Source organism: Onychostoma macrolepis, chromosome 17 (assembly GCF_012432095.1).
Source record: "Onychostoma macrolepis isolate SWU-2019 chromosome 17, ASM1243209v1, whole genome shotgun sequence".
In the NCBI taxonomy this organism is placed as follows: domain Eukaryota; kingdom Metazoa; phylum Chordata; class Actinopteri; order Cypriniformes; family Cyprinidae; genus Onychostoma; species Onychostoma macrolepis.
The window spans coordinates 11,423,265-11,445,259 of record NC_081171.1 but is presented as its reverse complement, the minus strand read 5'-3'; the positions used below and the strand labels follow the sequence as shown (position 1 = coordinate 11,445,259).

Below are 21,995 nucleotides of genomic sequence, written 5' to 3'. Positions count from 1 at the left end.
ATAGTTCACCCAAAGTGAATGGGTGCCATCAGACTGAGAGTCCAAACAGCTAATAAATCACAATAATCCACAAGTAATCCACATGATTCTAGTCTATTAATTAACATCTTGTAAAGTGAAAAGATATGTGTTTGTAATGAACAAATGTATCAAGCCGTTTTAAACTTCAAGCCCTTACTCCTGGGCAAAATATGTGCCCTCTATATTCATAATAAAGTAAAAAAGTAATCTCATCTGATTCAGCAGAGAAATATGCACAGTTTCAGAGTTTCAGAAGTGTATCGGCTTTGATAAAACCTTACTGTGTAATTTTCAAATGGACGTTCATGACAAGGACTGCACACAACAGTCTATTACTAAGAAGTTAAAATATCCCTCTGTTTTTATGCTTTCAGGTCCCGTCAGCCTGAAGAGGGAATACAGGGGTTACGACAGAGATTAAATTCCAAGAAGACAGTGATGAATGACTCATAGTTTTATCACGGGCCACATGTGTAGGCAGACATGCTAACGCCCAAGCATCATTACAAGCATGTGTGCAAGCATCAGAAATATATTCTAGACTTCCTCCATCTCTATTTCACCAGCTTTACTCATTTAATGACTAAAGCTCAATTAGTGGTTCAGTTTGTAGTCCTGAAACTGGAAGAAATGAGTAACAGATGGATATGAGTAAAATAAGGTCTATTGCTAATTTTATAAGTAGTAACTATTTTTGTTCTACAATATAAATTACATGATGTCATAACCTTGAATTTCAACATAATTTTGAGATAAAGCTAAGAAATAAACTGCAAGGTGAGATTTGCAGCTACATACAAAAAAGATTTTGTGAGTATTTGTGAGAAAAAAAATTGTAATTTGTGAGATATAAAGTTGCATTTCCCAGGAAAAAGTCAATTACGAAAAAGTTGCAATTATAAGATATAAAGCTGAATTTATGAGATAAAGACGTATTTGTGACTTATCAAATCAGAAGTATCGAACAATTGACAATATAAAAAAAATCTGTGAGATAAAGTCACAATCATGAGAAATAAAAACACTTTTTTTATTCTACGGCAAGCTACAATGTTAACCCAATGTTAACTGCACTGACCTACTATTGCAAAAGCACTGCACGCCTCCCATAGAAATACTTTCTTAAAATGCCAATGCAATTTAAAAAATGATTAGAAGTAGAACAAGGACAAGAACAAGAAGAAAAGAATGCAAATGGGTTGAGTCCTGTATTTGGCTGGAGAGGAAGCAGCTGCAATATCATCATGCATTAATACTTCAAGGACCCCAGAAAGTTTGGTAATTATAAGTCCACCGAAATAAATTATTATAAACATTGTGAACAACCTCAGAAAGAGGGAGCAAGTGCCTGAATGAAGAGGTTTCATAGAATATTTTTTACTTGTTTCCTATAGCTAAATGTTAAAGCTGTTCTGCTAATTTGAGGTATTTGAACTATTTGAAGCAAAATTATATAAAACACTCAGTGGTGAAAAAAGGATTTTTCTTTTCCAAGGAAACAAAGTTTTCTTATTATAATAACTTTTATTCATATGTAAGGATTAGATTTCAGTGAGAATACAATTTTTTTTGGAGAGGAGAGAGTCAATGGATCATTGTAATGCATGACAATGACAAATATTTCTCATACAGATGTTCGTTTCTTATGTTTCTCTCTTTGCAATCCTCCTCGGGAAACCAAACACAGATGAGTATAGACCATCTGGATGTGCATGATCATCCGGAAGACTCCGGTTATTTAAAAACCACAAATGGTATAAAAACAGGAAAATGTACCAAATGTTTGACCAGCCTGGATTATTTCGTAAATGCTTCAATTAATTTCTCAGCTACTGCTCTGTGAATAACAAGCCCAACTATATATTTGTACATCTATTGATGTCATAGTCAGAATGCTTCCTATTGCTTCCTGCTATGGATTGTCATTTTGGTTCATTTCCCGCCTACCTAATGGTCTCACTGGAAAGTCATCATCATTAAAGTTTTGATGTGAGACTCAAAGTTTTGAAAGACAGTTTTAAAGACAAAAGGTCACTATCTATCCGGATGACAAATAATGAGGGTCTCATTCTTCTGACATATGTTTTTAAATAGCCTACATCTTAATATCTCATTCATACAGCAAGACATATAGTTATTCAAAAACTGTTCAATCACTGCTCAATCATCTACTACTCACTATTTCCATGTGTTTTCACAAAACATTTTCACATCTGAGCATCTCAGATTTACTATATAATACAAACTTGCATTTTTTTTACAAAATCATTTTTAGTTGGTAATTCATAATGACTTAGCTTTAGATTCAAACGACGATGCCCTTAAGGTTCCCCAATCACTTTATGACATCAACATAAAACTTACAGCAATGCAAAGACCAGCTCTTCTTTGTACATCAAAAGACTCTGTCTGAAGTAGTCGGTCATGGTGCAGTTTTAATAATCAATGTGGATTCTAATTACTCAGAGAGATGCAACATCTTTGATGATCTCCCTTTTTTAAAGTGCAGCTTAGATGAGATCCATTTATGTCCTGAGAGATTTAACATTATCGGTGTGCAAAAAATAACAAATGCGAAAAAGTGCACAGAGTATATTGTATGTTTTGTCTATATACTGTGTTCATACAAAATGCGATTAAGCTATGTTGCCCAGTTCAGTACAGGTGTCTCCTTGCACCAGATGTAAATATGTGCAACATGAACAATAAATAAAGTGATCAGCATGTTTATATGTCACAAGCTTCAATACCATGCACACACACTGCACAAATTTACAGAGTTTCCCGCTGTTTGCACATACTATTCTCCTCCTATTGCCTCTTTTTTGTTGTCGTTTTAAAGAGCAGTAATATTTTCGGGTCCTAATTATGAGACGACAAGCAAGTGAAGCTTTGTGCCGTGCTGCTTATTTTTATCAAGCAGTAAAACTGCCCATTCCTGTGGATAAGAGTATAAAGTGAGGACTGATGGAAAGTTGTTCTGCTCTACTTGACAGACGATGAGTGGAAAGAGGATTTAAGAATAATAAGACAGTCATTTATGACACTTCATTCTACAAAAACAACAGCTTGTTCCACACATCATACGTTATTATGCCATTTCTGTGTCATTGCACATGCACGGTACTTTCCAGCTTTGGTTTTCAATCCAATCAAGTGTTGATTGGATTAAAGGTCTACACCACCCATTCAGTCTGATGGAGCAATCAATCCAATTACTAACGGATTATTTGGTTGCATGTATACTGTACATGGCCAATGTGAATCCTAAACGAATTAGGATTAAATGTATAATTTACCGGTCCGGACCAAAAGAATCAACAGAATCATATTGCAAGTCTAAAGACATCAGACATCAAGAATGAAAAAAGTGAAATTACTATGCCTATAACACATATAGGATTCTGAGTTATGATGTTTCTGTATAACCCCAGAACAATAAACTACTCTGTTTTACTTTTTCCTTATCTCCTAGTGTACTAAAGTAAATGGCAAGCCTTCAGATATCTTTCATGTGAGCTACAAACTCATTGTCCACTGTTTTTTTTTTCCCCCTCTTAGGCTGCACAACGGCATGAATAATGAATGACATGCCTGTGCGATTTCTAAACAGAATTTCCCACAATTTATGCAGAGAGATTTCAATCATCAACTTTAACTTCTCCACTTTCTTGGCACACATTTGAATAATTCATTATAAGAATATTCATCTCTGCAAAAAGATTCAGATGAAAATAAAAGTTTTGATTAAATTGTCATGACATCACCAGGGCTGGCCTTTAAAGTAACAAATGCTAATCTCCACTGGCAGAGTTTCAGCTAGGGCTGCAACTAACGATTATTTTAATAATCGATTAATCTGTCGATTATTTTTTCGATTAATCGATGAATCGGATTACAAAAAAAAAAAAAGCATTCATTTCCAACCCTTTATTCAAAAACAGAACTAAAATCTTTAGAAAGTGCACAAACATGTTGCTCCTTGAACATCCCTGAGCTGTTATAATAATAATAGGGGTGCAAAAATTAAATAATTTAACGACACTGCGTCGTTAGCGTTGGTATTGTATCAGACACCTGCACTTAACATTATATGAAAATCAAGCTCAAATGGAGTTAATAATGTTTTTGACCAGAGAATGACGGAGATGGAGTGTTTTGTCTGTCGTTAGAACGGCTGTAACTGTTATGCAGTGCATAAGTGCATTAAGTGCATTATGCTTTCATCAACTTTACAGGTTATATAACTTTGATTGTAGCTATATGGGCGCTTAGTTTTTCTTGTTGTTTAATACACTTGGCCAAAATCTCAAATTAAGCGCTTATGCACATAATGCACAGGATATTTAAAACGTATATAGACAGCAAATAACTAATTCTTCTCCACTCTTCAAACACACAAAAACATTATCCTTTACTGACATAGTGTTTGAGTAAAGAAAACGCTGTACTATTCAAACACCAATTATTTATTCACCCTTGCATTGCGAAAAAGCAGAGATCTCATCTTCTCCAGGCTGTGCGCGGCGCGTCAATCTGAACGGAGGCGGGGTGAAGTTACGAGGTCTCGCTGAGAGCTCGATGATCCAATGGCGTTACGAAGTTTTACTGACAAGTTATTTTAATGCTTATCATTGGTTTACTATTTTTAAAACTCTCTGATTTAAAATAATAAAAACGAATTATAAGCGACTCAAGTTTGGATAATTTTTCACAGCACCTGACTGGGCTAGGGTATGGCAACTGCCATACTCTGCCATACGCAAACGCCGCCCCTGCTCCCACACCTTGGATGACTTGGGTCGCACGGATTTCTCTGCCTCCGCCATGTATCTTTCCTCTACCTCCGCTCGTTTTTTTTTTACTTTTTGTTTTTTATTTATGAGGCGCCAAACTCTAGCACTCTAGCAAAAAGCTAGCATCCGTGCGCGAGAGAGACCGAGTGTGTTCACTTCGCTCCGCGCTCAACTAAAGTTTTTTTTTTTTTTTTTTTTAATAATCAAACGTCTCCGCGTCGCGCGACACAACGAATCGATTATGAAATTCGTTGCCAACGCTTTTAGTAATCGATTTTTATCGATTTAATCGATTCGTTGTTGCAGCCCTAGTTTCAGCTTTATGAAACAGTCAATGTGGGTGATCAAATAAGGGTATTCAAACAGACATGCCATCAGAGATACATCTGTGTGGTATCAGAGCTTAAATTTAGAGATCTTAATACATCTGGGCTCTTTAACCACTGAATTAAGTTGCAATGGGATCATATAGATAACATCAGTTCCCTCTACTGCTTTTTACACTCTCCATAGGCAATATACAAGATGACACTTTCACAATATCGAGCATCAAGCAGCCTTTCCCAATAAAATATAAAACATTTTATATCAATAATTGGTCATGGCCAGTGAACACAGGGAATGCACCTGCCAGCAATGCATTATAGTCAACTGATAAAGAAGCATTTCCAGCACCTCAAATTAACAGGTACAGCATTTTATCTATTCATTTATTTGCAGGCTTCTCGCATCTACATTTTCATATCTTTATAGTAATCATTATTTAAGGGTAGAAATTATTTCCCATTATTTAAGGGAAGTCAATAGCATGCTTGGGAATAGGTGTCCTTTAGTAAATTGAACAGGATTGAAGAACATCAGGAAGTCTCATGAAGTCAAAGAGTGCTTTTGAACCAATCAAACTCATCTATGGCTGTCTTCTCTCCCCCACAGCGGCCAAAGCAGCAAATTCATACTCATCATTGTCTGAACGGATCACACAATCATCCATCTGAGGATGCCCTGCAGCCCGAAGCCCTCTCTATCAAGCCTAAATTACCACTGTGGGCAGGGTGAAAGTGGTATTTATGTGTGTGTCGATATGTGTGAGTGTCTGTGTGCTTTCACTGCATGCTAGCACATGGAAATCAGGCAAGAGGTGCTGAAAACTTCACAAACCTTTTTGGTCCCTTTTAACTCTGAATTTAGGAATATGCACAAGATAAAATGATATTTTAAAATGTAGCTATATAAAAAGGTGCAAAGCTGTCTAAAAGGTACATACTTGCACCGTGTTAACCCCCTAAATGGTACAAATTAGTACCTTAAATGCACGTTAGAACTTTGAAAGCACATATTACTTCCTAAAGTGTAGTATAAAAATGCAAACCATTTATTAACATTCTAAACTATACTATTTTGTCGACCTATACTATTTTGTCGAAATAAACACTAAAAAATGACTTTTTTAAATTCTACACATAAATGTAAGCATCACAACATTATACTGAAAACAGTATGAAAAATAGGTCATCCTTTTGAGATCTGCATTTAGAAATGAAAAATTAAACAGTGTTATTAAATTATTACTGGTAAGATTAAGTGAGTGTTAGATGACAGCAAAGGTAATCTAAATATAAAAACATTGGAAATGACCATGCACAATTAAATTAAATTAGGGCTGGACGATATGGCCAAAATTGATATCACGATATATTTCTTAATTTCAGTCGATACAATATAATTCCGATATTGATATGAACACTATTAAAAAAAGCCTCATAGAATTTTTGCCAAGTCTCTTGGTTGTTTTTTTGGGGGGGGCGGGGGGTTAGGGCAGCACAAATAAATTAATGTTCACCTTTTATTTGCATTTAGCCTTCATACAAACAAGAAATGTGAAATCACTGTCAAATAAACATCTCAGGCTCACCTTATTAATATTAATATCTTTAACTTCAAGCTATAGGCTAACATACACGACCAGTCAAAGGTTTTTGAACAGTAAGATTTTAGTTTTTTAAAGAATTCTCTTCTGCTCACCAAGCCTGCATTTATTTGATCCAAAATACAGAAAAAACAGTAACATTTTGAAATATTTACCATTTAAAATAACTGTTTTCTATTTGAAAATATTTGAAAATACAAGTTATTCCTGTGATTTCAAAGCTGTGATTTTAAAGAAATAATTTCTCCAGTCACATGATCCTTCAGAAATCATTCTAATATTCTGATTTGCTGCTCAAAAAACATTTATTATTATGTTGAAAACAGCGGAGTAGAATCTGATTCTCTGCCAGTAGGAGGCACTTTTACATTCATATAAATCACCCACTTTTTGAAAGTACAGTGCTCATGTTTATTCAACGAAGTCAAAGGCCACAAATAAATCAATGTATGGGTACACTGGTAATGTATATCGAAATATCGGAAATGTGTTTAAAAATCATATCACCATTATTGAAAAAAATTATATCGCAATACATATTGATATTGAATTATTGTCCAGCCCTAAATTAAATCAAATATTAAATGGCCAATATTATAAACGAATATCAATACATTTTTTTTTTTTAAATAAATAAATAAAACATTGTGCATACCTAACCCATACAAATATTTATTATTTGTGACCCTGGACGACAAAACCAGTCTTAAGTGTCAATTTTACGAAATTTAGATTTATACATCATCTGAAAGCTGAATAAATAAGCTTTCCATTGATGTATGGTTTGTTAGGATCGGACAATATTTGGCCGAGATACAACTATTTGAAAATCTGGAAAGTTCTTAGCAATGCATTTTACTAATCAAAAATTAAGTTTTGATACATTTACGGTAAGAAATTTACAAAATATCTTCATGGAACAAGATCTTTACATAATATGCTAATGCTTTTTGGCATAAAAGAAAAATCTATAATTTTGACCCATATAATGTATTTTTGGCTATTGCTACAAATATAGCCCAGCGACTTAAGAATGGTTTTGTGGTTCAGGGTCACATTTATTAAAACATATATATATATATATATATATATATATATATATTTTAGGCTTGGGCGGTAATACGGTAATATGGTATACCGCGGGATCTAAAACTAGCAACGGTATCAGTTTCAATACTGTTATACCTTCATAAAAAACAATGCACTTATATAGGAGACGAAGATTAAATATTAAATATAATTTATTTAATGCCTAAAAATGCGTATGCTTGGTTGTCATCACGTGACAGCGTGAAGGAGAAAGAGAGAGAGGGGGAAAGATGGCGAGTCGCGCACCAAGTGACCTGGTCTCGAAAAAGAACAACTTCTGCAGTTTGGCAGTATTTCGGGTTTCGACCGAACGAGAAGGGAGAGGCGGTAAATACGAACGAGGCAATTTGCAAATTGTGCAACAAAAAGGTGACCGCGAGAGATGGAAATACCTCGAACCTAAGGTCGCATATACGAAACCACCATCCACTCAGTGCTGCGAGGATGGACCCGAGTTCACTCAGTGCAACAGTTTCAACGCCTCCCGATGCAGGACCAACAACATCTAGGTCCACCGACAGCCACTTTGCAATACTTTTTATAATATGGATGTTTATGTTAATTCAACTCTGGTTGACTGTTGTGGGTCTATTTGCACTTTTTTTATAAGCTGCTCTTTGTTATTAAAAGTTGTTCAGGCGGTGTGATTTAATTTAATTGATTTGTGTGCGCGTCTCTGCGCAAAAACTGTTCTGGATGTTTAGGGTTAGCGTTCACTGTATGTCTGTATCAAAAAGAGATGTGGAGGAAGTCAGGGCACTCAGGGTCATGCTTTAAAGCCAGTGTTGGGGAGTAACTAGTCACATGTAACGGAATTACATAATTTAAATACAAAATAATAGTAATTGTAATCAGTTACAGTTACTGAGAAAAAAATGTGTCATTAAATTACAGTTACTTATGAAAATGTTTAATTCTGTTTGACTGTTGTATTTGCACTTTTTTCTAAACTGCTATCTGTTGCTAATAAAAGTTGTTAATATTGTTGTGCATGTCATTTTGTATATATATTTTTTTTATTTTTTTAAACATATATAAAAATAATACACTATTTTGTCGAAATTTGAGATGAAAATTAAATAGCGTTATTAGATTTATTACTGTTAAAGATAAAGTGAGTCTTAGTTGACCGCAAAGGTAAAATGTAAAATAGAGGAAATAAGCATGCACAATAACACTGAAGATTAAATTAAATAGCCAATATTATACACACATATATATATATATATATATATCTCAAGCAATACAGCTAAATTATCCATTTAAAATTGTATATACACTTGTGCTCAGAAAAAAGGTACAAAACTGTCACTGGGGGCAGGTACATCTTTGTACTTTATTTACACCTAAATGATACATATTAGTACCTAAGAGTAGTAGTTTTTGAAAGTGTACCACCCCAGTGACAGTTTTGTACTTTTTTTCCCCGAGAATGTATTGCCACGTTCTGCTCCAAAGCTGAATGCCACAAACAGGCACCGCAAGATGTCAAAATCCCCAAAATGCTTCATTTGAGATTCTTTTCCCACCAAAAACTGAATACAGACAGAATATGTTCTTATCTGCAACACAATACCCTATAACAGCACCAGGCAGCCAATCAAAACATCACTTTTATCTACATTCCTTTGGTCAACCAGATATGAGCCCAGACCTGAAATCCATCTCCCTGAAACAATATGTTTTTCCCTCAGAGAGATTCCAGCTAAAGACAAACAACAGATGAGTCATGCGCACGCTTGTCTCTCCATCCACCCACAGAAATACAGCACCCCTGTATTTCTCAGAGGATTCTACGAAGAGCAGGTGAAAAGGAGGCAGACACAGTGAGAAATGTGTTTGAGGAAATGGAGCAGAGAGCCATGAATAATGTGTGTGGAGGGGTGTGTGTCTGCAATGTCATACTCCATCAGAGTGTGGCCAGCTCATCGTGAGTCAAATCTCAGAGTAGAGGCTGTGAGGTATATTGATGATATATGTCATAAAAAAAGGTTTAAGACTATGCTTCACCAAAACAGCCTTGTGTTCTTGTCCAGATGTGCATTTAGAGATCTGATCATCTCTCAGCAACATACTCAGAAGGTTTTGAGATATTTTGATTAGAAAATCTCTCCTACAATAGCATAGGCTGTCAGAAACATCTTGGTGAGGTGTGAACAGCTGATGTGTATCTTCAGGAGTCCTAATTTCCTCGGCATACAAAAACCGAAAAGAGAAAGAGCTCCATGTAAGAATTGCCTGACATTTTCAGGTCAACTGACTGAACATTAAATGCCTCTGCATAGCTATGGTGAATTTACAAGGTACTGGGTTACATTATTGCAGAAGAACATGTAAGGTTACAATGTTTTTGACCCAGTAAAGAGGTTAAGATATCTTTTATTCTATGTCTATATGACATATTCAAAAGCACAGTACCTGTGTAAGTTGAATTGCTTAATATAGCCTACTATTCAACAAAATAATTAATAAACAGCCTTATCTGAACCTCAGATATTTCTGTGATGTGTAAATATTTGCTTTATTGCACACATAAAATTGCTTGCACACTTCAGCACAAAACACCTTAATGCCCTCAAATATTAAAATTGACACATTGACATTTCACACGGCCACAGATCTGTGAAAAAGTATTTGCCCCCAAGATATAACTCTATTTGGAGGCTAACACAAGGAATTGTATTGTAAAGCTTTCCAGATTTATATATCTCAACCTTTTACAGATATTAAAAGGACATTGCAATGGCTGATTAAAGTTGCTTGTCAAACAAAAAATTAAATTTCACAAAAGTGTCAATATTTAGTTTTGTCGAAAGCTGTATATAAATAAAATTAAGCCAGTTTTGTGCAAATTTGTTGGTTACCATGATAAATGTTATCAACAATGGTCAGACTGCAGACAAAAATGCAGCTAAAAATATCATCACCAATTGAAGTAGACAATCTGACCTGGTGCAAGGGTCATAAAAGGAAGAGGGACAAAAGGACACAGATGCTTTAAACAGTGTTGGGAAGGTTACTTTGGAAATGTAATAGGTTACAGATTACAAGTTACCCTACTTAAAATGTAATAAGTAGAGTAACTTTTCAATTACTTTATTAAAGTAATGTAACTGATTACTTTTCTAAATTTCTAATGTTTTCAACTGTTAATCATTTTCAAACATGTTAACCAGGCAGGGTTAACCTTAGAGTAACGCTCAACACTGATTACTGTTAGACTTTTGAAACATTTCATCACTTGAATTAAGATGATAATATTTTAAAGGAGACAAATATATATAGAAAAATATCTTCATTTGCATATAAATGTGTCTTAGCAGTTTGTGGACACAACCACCCTACAATTATAGAAATTCACTCCTTTTTGAGACCTAAACAGTCTCAGTTATCAAGCCATTTTGATTTTGGAGTGAATAATCAGCGCTCTCTTCCACCTTCAGTACCACGACTGAGGTGAGACTCTTGAGCGAGGCACCAAACCCCCAACTGCTCCCCGGGCGCCGCAGCAATATGGCTGCCCACTGCTCCAGGTGTGTGTTCACTACTGTGTGTGCGCGCACTTGGTTCGGATAAGTATGGGTCTGAGTATGGGTCACCGTTCTTGGCCACGTCACTTCACTTCACTTTCACTAAATTTGTTTATGTCTGGCTGTGCAAATCATTTTACTCCAGACTGTTTTCTGAATGAGGGACAATTCAAGGCAGGTTTTGTTAAAAAGTTAAAACTCAAGAATGGATCACTTCCACAGAAGAGAGGGGTGGGGTGAGCAGAGCTCATTAGCATGTAAAGAGATATGCACCGAAACAAGTCACTGTGAACAGAGCTGTTTTTGACAAGGTAAAAAAGGGTGTTGTTTTACACGACCACTGAGACCATTTAAAACTCCTTTCGTCTACTCCTCCTTCGTGCGATTACTACTACAACCACATCCCGTGACAATGTGGGAGTGTGTGTGAACAAAAACAGATGTAACCCCCTTTGTAATCCTTAACATTTTCATAAGTAACTGTAATTTAATTACACATTTTTTTCTCAGTAACTGTAACTGATTACAATTACTATTATTTTGTATTTAAATTATGTAATTCCGTTACATGTGACTAGTTACTCCCCAACACTGGCTTTAAAGCATGACCCTGAGTGCCCTGACTTCCTCCACATCTCTTTTTGATACAGACATACAGTGAACGCTAATTTAAACTTATTACAGTGATCAAAGACTTGTTCGTTTTTCTGCTTTTTGCCACACACACAAACATACGAATAATCTTCAGCCTATGCAGTAAAAACAATCTTATTTCCATAAACAATTCAGCCTTCTTAGAGCCTTCCTATAATTACTGTCAAATATATTAATTTATTACATAAAAGGTAGATTTATCGAAGTTTGTCATGTTAGCTCCTTGATTAATGAACTTATGATAATCTGTTATTCACATGCAGGTGAATTTTTGTTATGTGGGGGCTTTCCAGTGATAGACAAACCCTGACACATACACGTCTAATCTGTGCCTGTTTGATAGTGAATATCTTCCATATGTTTCTCGGAGTTATTAACTGGTTTGTTTTCAGGTTCTGCTGCTGAGACTCCACAATTTTAAATCAGCCTTTTCTGCCCTCTAGTGAGGATATTGCACAACTACGTTTTAAATCGTAAAATCCTATCATACAGACCAGTCTCTGACCAAAAATACTGAGAACAAAATTTAAAAAGCAAGAAAAAATAAAATAAACAATTAAAAGCTCATATCTGAGACTGCCACAGCCTACTGATATAACATTACAATCTAGAATAGGCCTAACTTACAGTAAACTAGCCATCACAGTGCAAAGCCCAATTTATACTTCTGCGTCGAACCTACGCCGTAAGTTACACCATAGCTCTATGTAGTACGCCGTAGCCTGAACTTCAAGTGCACCTCTCCAAAATTCTAACAGCGCGTCAGTGATATTTATTTGCCGCCGTCACGGCTATATACAGGTGCTGGTCATATAATTAGAATATCATCAAAAAGTTGATTTATTTCACTAATTCCATTCAAAAAGTGAAACTTGTATATTATATTCATTCATTACACACAGACTGATATATTTCAAATGTTTATTTCTTTTAATTTTGATGATTAGAGCTTACAGCTCATGAAAGTCAAAAATCAGTATCTCAAAATATTAGAATATTTACATTTGAGTTTGAATAAATGACCATCCCTACAGTATAAATTCTGGGTATCTCTTGTTCTTTGAAACCACAATAATGGAGAAGACTGCTGACTTGGCAATGATCCAGAAGACGAACATTGACATCCTCCACAAAGAGGGTAAGTCACAGAAGGTCATTACTGAAAGGTGTGGCTGTTTACAGAGTGCTGTATCAAAGCATATTAAATGCAAAGTTGACTGGAAGGAAGAATTTGGGTAGGAAAAGGTGCACAAGCAACAGGGATGACCGCAAGCTTGAGAATACAGTCAAGCAGAGCTGATTCAAACACTTGTGAGAGCTTCACAAGGAGAGAACTGAAGCTGGAGTCAGTGCATCAAGAGTCACCACGCTCAGACGTCTTCAGGAAAAGGGCTACCAAGCCACTTCTGAACCAGAGACAACGTCAGAAGCATCTTACCTGGGATGTGGAGAAAAAGAATTGGACTGTTGCTCAGTGGTCCAAAGTCCTCTTTTCAGATGAAAGTAAATTTTACATTTCATTTGGAAATCAAGGTCCCAGAGTCTGAAGGAAGAGTGGAGAGGCACAGAATCCATGTTGCTTGAAGTCCAGTGTGAAGTTTCCACAGTCAGTGATGATTTGGGCTGCCATGTCATCTGCTGGTGTTGGTCCACTGTGTTTTCTGAAGTCCACAGTCAACGCAGCCATCTACCAGGAAATTTTAGAGCACTTCATGCTTCCTTCTGTTGACAAGCTTTATGGAGATGCTGATTTCATTTTCCAGCAGGACTTGGCACCTGCCCACACTGCCAAAGGTACCAAAAGCTGGTTCAATGACCATAGTGTTACTGTGCTTGACTGGCCAGCAAACTCGCTTGACCTGAACCCCATAGAGAATCTATGGGGTATTGTCAAGAGGAAGATGAGAGACACCAGACCCAACAATGCAGATGAGCTGAAGGCCACTATCAGAGCAACCTGGGCTCTCATAACACCTGAGCAGTGCCACAGACTGATCGACTCCATGCCACGCCGCATTGCTGCAGTAATTCAGGCAAAAGGAGCCCCAACTAAGTATTGAGTGCTGTACATGCTCATACTTTTCATGTTCATACTTTTCAGTTGGCCAAGATTTCTAAAAATCCTTTCTTTGTATTGGTCTTAAGTAATATTCTAATATTTTGAGATACTGATTTTTGACTTTCATGAGCTGTAAGCTCTAATCATCAAAATTAAAAGAAATAAACATTTGAAATATATCAGTCTGTGTGTAATGAATGAATATAATATACAAGTTTCACTTTTTGAATGGAATTAGTGAAATAAATCAACTTTTTGATGATATTCTAATTATATGACCAGCACCTGTACTTCTCCGACGAGCCGCTTCTTCTTCGGCTTTTGCTGTGGTACTGCGGGTTACACCAGCAACATGCCCGTGGACACTGCAGACTAGCGGTCTACATGTGTAGGCCTACTGCACGTCGACGCGGACAACGACGCAGAAGTATAAATGAAAACTGACGCATAGCGTACGCCGTAGGTCCCATGCATAAGTATGAATCAGCCTTAAAACGTTCTTAAAACTAAAACGGGCAAATAAGCGAAACAATTTTACACAGTGCTGTATGTCGCATTCTCAGTCAAACCAATTAACTTAATATAACAATGAAAAAACTGCCATCAAAATGTACTCACCTGTAAGTCCAGTTCCACCCCCGATGATGCAAAAAATTAACGGTTGCCCTTAGGCGTAACCCATGTGATTTATGAATTATAACTACTCCAAAACTTCTAATATGTGTGAAGAACTGACTGAAATTGAAGTTGTGGTTAACTTAAAATCTTCAGAAATCTGACACTGCCCTCTAATCTTACTCTGTCGCATATTTAAATTTGGCGCGTGAAAATGGACTCTGCATCAGAGTATGTTTACTAGGCCTACTGTAACGTACGCTAAAAGCAATTCGCCAAATGAGTAGAAAGTCCGAGTACAAGGTACTCAGGAATACACTACTGGCCGCCTAATGCCCTTAAGTCCATATGTTAAAGTCCACAAGGCCGTAGATATTCACGAGCGCCGCCATTGCGGCCACGACGTCACTTTTACCGTTAGCGCAGTGATATCCGACTGTCTATGCGGCATGACGTCACCATAGTGTATTAGAGAAAGAGCGCGAAGTTGGCCATTTGGGATATGGATTCGATATTCCCTCTCTCCGGGATCATGAAGGATATCAGTTCTTTAAATGCACTGTGAGGAGGTGAGAAACTATTGGTTGGCATTCGAGCAGCATATACCTAAATCACCAATATTTCATTATACTGTAGTAGACTTTCATCATTTTAAACACTCTGATCATTCAGTCTTTGTTAGAGTAATTAAATATTTTTACTAGAACATTTCTAAAATGTAACATACGAGTGATAAAATATGGTAAGCTATTGACTTGACAGTCTTAGAAAAAATATTTTATTAATATTAGTATCCATGTATATTATCATTGACTTAGCTTGTTACATAAAAATATTTTTATCTAATTTTATCTAACTTTATTTATTGACCATCACCAAGGTCTCCAGACAAATTATTGGGTTTTAGAGAAGCAAATATAAAAAAGCAATATTTATTGCAATTCAGTCAGAAGATATCAAAGTTGAATTAACTTGGAATTAATCTATTCTTGCCCTTATCTCTGTACAGTCACAATAACAGATTAAAACATTAAAATTACATTACATTGACATCAGGTTTCATTCACCCAGTTCAATGTCCAGGATGGCTTTTGTGCTCAGTTTCCACAACCCTTTATATTGTCCTTTATATTACAGGTCCATATCTTCCAGCAACACTAGGTCCTCTTACATTCTCCTCAGAGCTAAAACACTGACACTTTTTTATTAATTGACGTTTGTTGAGTGTATATTAATTTTTGACCCCTATCTATCCTGTTTATATATATCCTTTCATTTTGTAGAAACACCTTGGCTTCCAAGGCCTTACAACAAATACATTAAATAAATTGTCTATTAATTTCTCAGTGGTCATCCTGACCAAATACTCTCACAGTATCAAAGTGCAATAATGAATGTGTCCAGCACCAAATAACCAAGGAAAAAAAGAATAAAAATGAAGTCAGTGGTATAACTATATAATTGACTAGAATTGAAAATATTTTCTTACATTTGAATTCTGGCCAAAGGTGATACCAGCCACCCAGCATTGGCCTAACAAATCTAATTTAGTTTTAAATTTGAGTTCTGTGTCACTTTTTTCTATTACAATAATACATGTCTGTGCATCCCCTCTCCTTCAGGGCTACATCCACAAAAAGGCAGGATCCCTTAGCACTTGGGCCAGGTGCTGGTTAAAAGGCTCGTAGAAGCTCTGCAGGATCTCCTTGGTTATGGGCAGCATTGGGCCAAGATTTCGATTGGCTGGTCGTCTGGTGTTGGAGGCAGGGCTCTTTGTGATGTCTGCTTCCTTCTGCAGAGTAAGAGGTCCTGTAGAGTCGATGAAACCCGGTTAGTGATATAACAAATTCTTGCACTTATTTGCACATAATGACAAATTTCTGAACACTTCAGAGGTTAAACTAACTCACCCAACTGTAGAAATTCAAAGACTCTCCGCATAGTGATTTTTCGGTTGGCAGCATGATCCTCAAGTCGTAAGATGAGTATCTGCTCTCTACTGAAAACACTCAGCCAGTCCAGCAGGTATATGACATATAGTCCCACCTGAAGCCTCACCTACAATAAAAACAATAGTTATTGAAGGGAAAAAAAGAAAAGAGAAAAATGAAGAAAATCCTGGGGCCCCCCTGGAAGCCCCAGTGGCCCCTGATCCCCTGGTTAAGAAGTCTGCATTAAGAATATCTTTAAAGTGAATGCATTAATTTCATGTGTTCACCAACAGAGGGACCCAAAGGCTCAGTATAACATTTAGCAGTGTAACAATCCCTGATTTCTTTCAGTTGTATAACAGTATTTTATGCACTGCTGTATCATATGGTGATTATACTTACTATATAGTTTTTAAAAGTAGCTTCTGATGTAAACATCTTGTGTAGTACGTATTTAACATCCTGTATTATAATACCAATAAAAAATTCTCCAACTGATGAGCAGAATTTCAGTACAAATTATAATTTGACAAATTGTATTATTTATTTCTTGATACGTAGATAACATTTTTACAACCATCAAAAATGTTAAAACATCCACCATATTGTTCTCAGGTAACTTTATGCCAATAAATATGTACATTTATTATGTGTATTGATGTTTGGCTCCATTTTGAAGAGTATAGATAAAATCAGAGAATTACGGTATGTTAAATGGCTTACTAGTGTTCACAAACTGACATTTGATTTATTTATTAAAATAACAATTCTGCATTCCGTTTGTTACCTCAGTTCAAATTCAGTTCATTAAATCAAAATATAATAGACATCCTCAGTTCAATTCTGGATGGTGCACAAGCTTCTATTTGCATTATATTACATCCAAATTTACCAGACTAAGCAGCAATGATTCAGCAATCCAGACTTTTGCTGGTTCATCAACCAGCTTAAACAGCTTCAAAGCCATAAATCAAACATTCATGACTTTAATCCCCAGATCAGTGCAACAAAACAATGTGTACTTCACAAAACATTTAGATTTCTCTAAAATTGCTTTCATTTCAGCTTCCAACAGCTTTCTCCAGAGGTGAAGATCATCTACTGGCTGCACAGCTTTGGGGAACAGCCAGAACAGCTCATACCCTGGTGGGTATATCTTATCTATGCGACTGCACCTGGTGGCTGAACCAATTACATCATATCAGACTGAACGAAATCTGACTCTGACTCATACCAGCCGCCTTTGGTGCCCGTCCCTAATGAGAATTACCAACTGAAATGCTTTGGTGAGACATCCATCTATCGTTCGGAAGATCTGATAACATTTTAATGAATTGAAGGAATAATTTTTTTGCAACTTGACAACCCTTGGTCCCCAATCACTTTCTATGCATCATTACACATAACATCTTTTTTAAATCACACAATTTCAGAACAACATGAGTAGTTGAGTAAACAGAATTTTCTTTTTTGGGGTGTACTTTCCCTTTAAGAGAGCAATAGTAAATTAAATATTCACATTTGATATGATCATGATTCATACTGCACTCACTGGCATCAGGTTGTTGAGAGTGGTATTGTAAATGCAGGAACGGATGGACCTCTCAGCCAAGCAGCCCTCAAACAGGTGCAACGACTCTGAGACTCGTTCATGAAAATCCTCCACAGATTTATTAGCCATGCCAAAGTACAGATAGTCTGAGTAAAGCCTGCTCTCTCACACGCAAATACACACACACACACACACACACAGTGCACAAACACAATAAGAGGTAAGAGGATGATCTAAAAAGCATCTCTCACATAGTTATATTATACTGGTTATGATATCCAAACCATAAATCATTATTATATCTTATTTAAACAGTGGAGTAGTACCTTTCTACTGGGTCTCTGAGCATCACAATGAATCTGGCATCTGGTTGGACAGCATGAATGAAGTCTTGCACCAGAAAAGGAGGCTCTACTTCCGTTCCGTTGTCATAGAAATAAACCCAAGCGTTATTGTCCCACATTGTGGATGCACTCGCCTCACCTGTCAATCATAAAATGTGTTCATTGCTTTATCCTAACCAACTTGATCTTACATTTGAAGACTGGCTTAATCTGATGAATGCTGTTAGTGATTATTTATGACTGGGTTGTTTTGTTTTTGATTTAGTTGATTTAATTTCTCAGGCCTCAGTAGACAAAGACTGAAATTTCTAATATTATTTATTGTTATGAGTCATTACAAGAGGATAGACCTTGACCATAGCATCTGGCATCTCTAATTAGAAAGTCTATATGATGTGTATTTAATTTGAGCACTTCATCATCATCATTATAGAAAAAAAACACAATACCTTCAATACCTTCCCAAACTGGGGTTCGAGAGGGAACTGCAGGGGGGTTTTGAGTTTATGAAAAGCTAACAATTAATTATATAATAAAAATGTAAAATGATTTTAAAATAAAAACAAATCAAAATACAACATTATTTTTAGTTATTTTGAGTTTTGTTTTGTTTACCTGACTGTTAACTGATGAACATGAGAAAATTATTGAAATATTAACTTAATATTTTAGGTAAAAGAGGTGTGGCTAACAAAACAAAGGGTCTACACAAAAATTGAGTAACTAAACCTAAAACATGACTGAAAAAAAATTACCAATTATGATGTCGACTTTTTTGTGGGTTTTGGAGGAGTTGCTTGTCAAGTGATCTTGAATCTGATTGGCTGCTTGGTCAAAAAGATCCAGGTAGTCATTCAGTGGATAGGGGTTATGGAAACCATTACTCAACCTGATGATACCTTAAACCAGGGGAATACAAAGTACAATTATTTCAGTTGTAAAATTGCTTTCAATCAGAACTGCATGGCAGCTATTCTGTTGCTGTAAAAATTTGTGTAATAAACTGAATGTGATAAACATTAAGCAGGTGCTCTGCATTGCAAGAAAATGAGAGTGGTGAACATTTTGCGGACTTCTTCAGACCATCTAGCATCGTGAACTTACATGTTAAACCCTGTCATTTATCTCTTACGTGAAACTTACCAAATCTCTTTCGTGTCCACCAGTGTGGCTCCTTCATAGTGGTGAAATGGACCTCTGGATGTAGCCGTAACCGGTCGTAGAGATCCGTGGTGCCACACTTGGGCTGGCCGATGATGTAAAAGAAGGGCAGGCAGCGCAGGCGATACTGTCTACCTGCGTGCTGATGCAGGTGAGCTGGAAACGCTCTGCGCAGGTGGTCGTATATTGCTTGGAAGCGCTTTGAATAAAGAGCATACAGGTTTTTCCCATAAGGATCAGCTGTGACATTCCCAAAGAATTCTTCATACCAACAGGGGTTCTTGAGATGGGGAAGAAATTTGCGAGAAATGGCAGAGAATATCTGTGGACGAGAAAGACCAGAAGACTTATACTAGCAAACTAAGACTTGACAGAGTGTAGCTTGTAGTATGGGCTTAATTTATGCACAAAGTTTGTGGTCAGTAAGGTTTTATTATTTATTTATTAGAAATTAGGGATGTGCACGAGTACTCGATTAATCGATTACTCGAACGCATCAGCAGCGATCGAGCATGAAAACGATGATCGATTGGCTCTAAAAATGCTTCTTCTTTTTTTTTATTAAACTACTTTCATTCTTTCTGATTGGTTATGCTGGTATTTGGGCGGTAGTCTGATATTTGATTGGTTATGGCTGCGAGAAGTTGTGGTCTAGAGACAAGACCTGAGCACAGAGCGAATATGGCTTCTAAAGCGCACAGCATTGTCTGGCAACACTTTGAAAAACTTGTCAAGTGTAAGATGTGCAGCGCCACACTCGTCTACAACTCTACAACGAGTTCGATGCGTTACCATCTTGCACATAAACACAAAAAAGCAGATGATGCCGATGCCACTACCAGCAGTCAGACGAGCATAAGAGATTTCACCATCAGACAGAAATGCGACACAGGCAGGGCAGAGAATATGACGCAGCTAATAGCAGAAATGACAGCAGAAGACTTGCTGCCTATTAGTTTTGTTGAAGGTGAAGGTTTTAAACGTTTAATGAATTACGTTGAGCCCCACTATACTGTCCCATTGCGCAAAACGGTCACTGCAAGGATTGATGCTCTATACGAAAAATGCGCTTGTTCAAAAATTCACAGCGCAGTATTAGAGACGCGAGGTTTCGAGGAAAGACACACAGCTGTGAACATTGCCAACTACCTAAAAGACCGCCGGTCTAATTGTAAATAGACTCCGCACTCGGCTTTCATCTGAGCACGTAGACCGACTGATCTTTTTGAATAAAAATATGTAGTCCTTATGTTAAGTTTTATTAGCCATTCATGGTAAAATATTCAGGCTGTTTTTGTTTTAAGTTTTAAGCAGCATAGTTAAATTATGCCGGCTTTATTTTATTTACCTTTACCGACTGATCATTTGGAAAGAAATGTTATGTTACCTAATCTTTAAGTTTTATAGCTGTGGTAAAAATATTGCTATTTTTATTTTAAGTTTACGCAGCGAAATTATGCTGGCTTCTAATTTTCGTTAGGTTATGGGCTACTTAACAGTCGTTTGGTGAAGTTGTATTAAACTTTATTTTTGAGAACCTTTTACAAAAAAACTTTTTTGATCCACAGCTGTTGTGATGTAAAATATTGTTTTGTTAAAAATAACAGTTGAATAAAATAACTGAAAAGCAGAGTAACATGTGTGTTTTATTTGTTTTATAAAACAGAAAAAGGTAGGTTATCTTTTTAAAAACTGATTCAAAATATTTATACAAATAATAAGACACACATATTGATGGGGATAATACTGTAAAATATATATATATTTTTTATTTTTTTTTTTGCGGGGCTTTAGTTGGCGTTGTTTTAAAGCGCCCTGTAACGGGAGAAGCGAATCCACTACTTTCTGGTTGGCACGCAGTTCAAGCTCACATGCATTTTGTGTAGATAAATACAATTTGTAATATAACATTTACATATTGTGTATCTAGGCTATGTGATTAATTTTATATACAATGCGTCATGTAGAAAAAGCGCTTCAGCTTCACCTCACACTGTTATTTCTTTTAAATGTTTACTGTATTAACCACTATTGATGGTGATTTTTAATTTAATCTGTTAATTTAATTATTTTCTGAATTCTGTCATAGTTTTATCATCAACGTTTTTAACAGGGCTTTAATTAAAATTGTCGCTATGACGCACACGCCCCGCCCCTTGCTTAAGCTCCACCCCCTGATTAATCGAGTACTCGTTTCTCAAACCTGTGGATTACTCGAAATGAAATATGATCAGAAATGCCCATCCCTATTAGAAATGTATATGTTGCATAAAATTGATCAAAAGTGACAAAGATGTCTAATATTACAAAATATAT

At 36.2% G+C, this 21,995-nt stretch overlaps 1 protein-coding gene across 12 annotated transcripts in view; it reads right to left on the bottom strand.

Moving 5' to 3' along the window:
* chst15 (carbohydrate (N-acetylgalactosamine 4-sulfate 6-O) sulfotransferase 15) overlaps positions 1 to 21,995 on the bottom strand; it is a 119,704-nt gene that overhangs the window by 77,148 nt on the left and 20,561 nt on the right. For 9 of the 12 annotated variants that reach the window (XM_058748513.1, XM_058748505.1, XM_058748509.1 and 6 more), the window contains 6 exons: positions 19,662 to 20,001; positions 19,274 to 19,417; positions 18,501 to 18,657; positions 18,175 to 18,331; positions 16,602 to 16,749; positions 15,610 to 16,500 (listed from right to left, as the gene is read on the bottom strand). In XM_058748513.1, the coding sequence (XP_058604496.1) occupies positions 16,316 to 16,500; positions 16,602 to 16,749; positions 18,175 to 18,331; positions 18,501 to 18,657; positions 19,274 to 19,417; positions 19,662 to 20,001 (1,131 nt within the window). In that variant the 3' untranslated portion in view covers positions 15,610 to 16,315. Of the gene's footprint in view, positions 1 to 14,694; positions 16,501 to 16,601; positions 16,750 to 18,174; positions 18,332 to 18,500; positions 18,658 to 19,273; positions 19,418 to 19,661; positions 20,002 to 21,995 lie in introns of those variants that run through there. The other 3 variants (XR_009266642.1, XR_009266643.1, XR_009266644.1) reach the window with 1 other exon arrangement.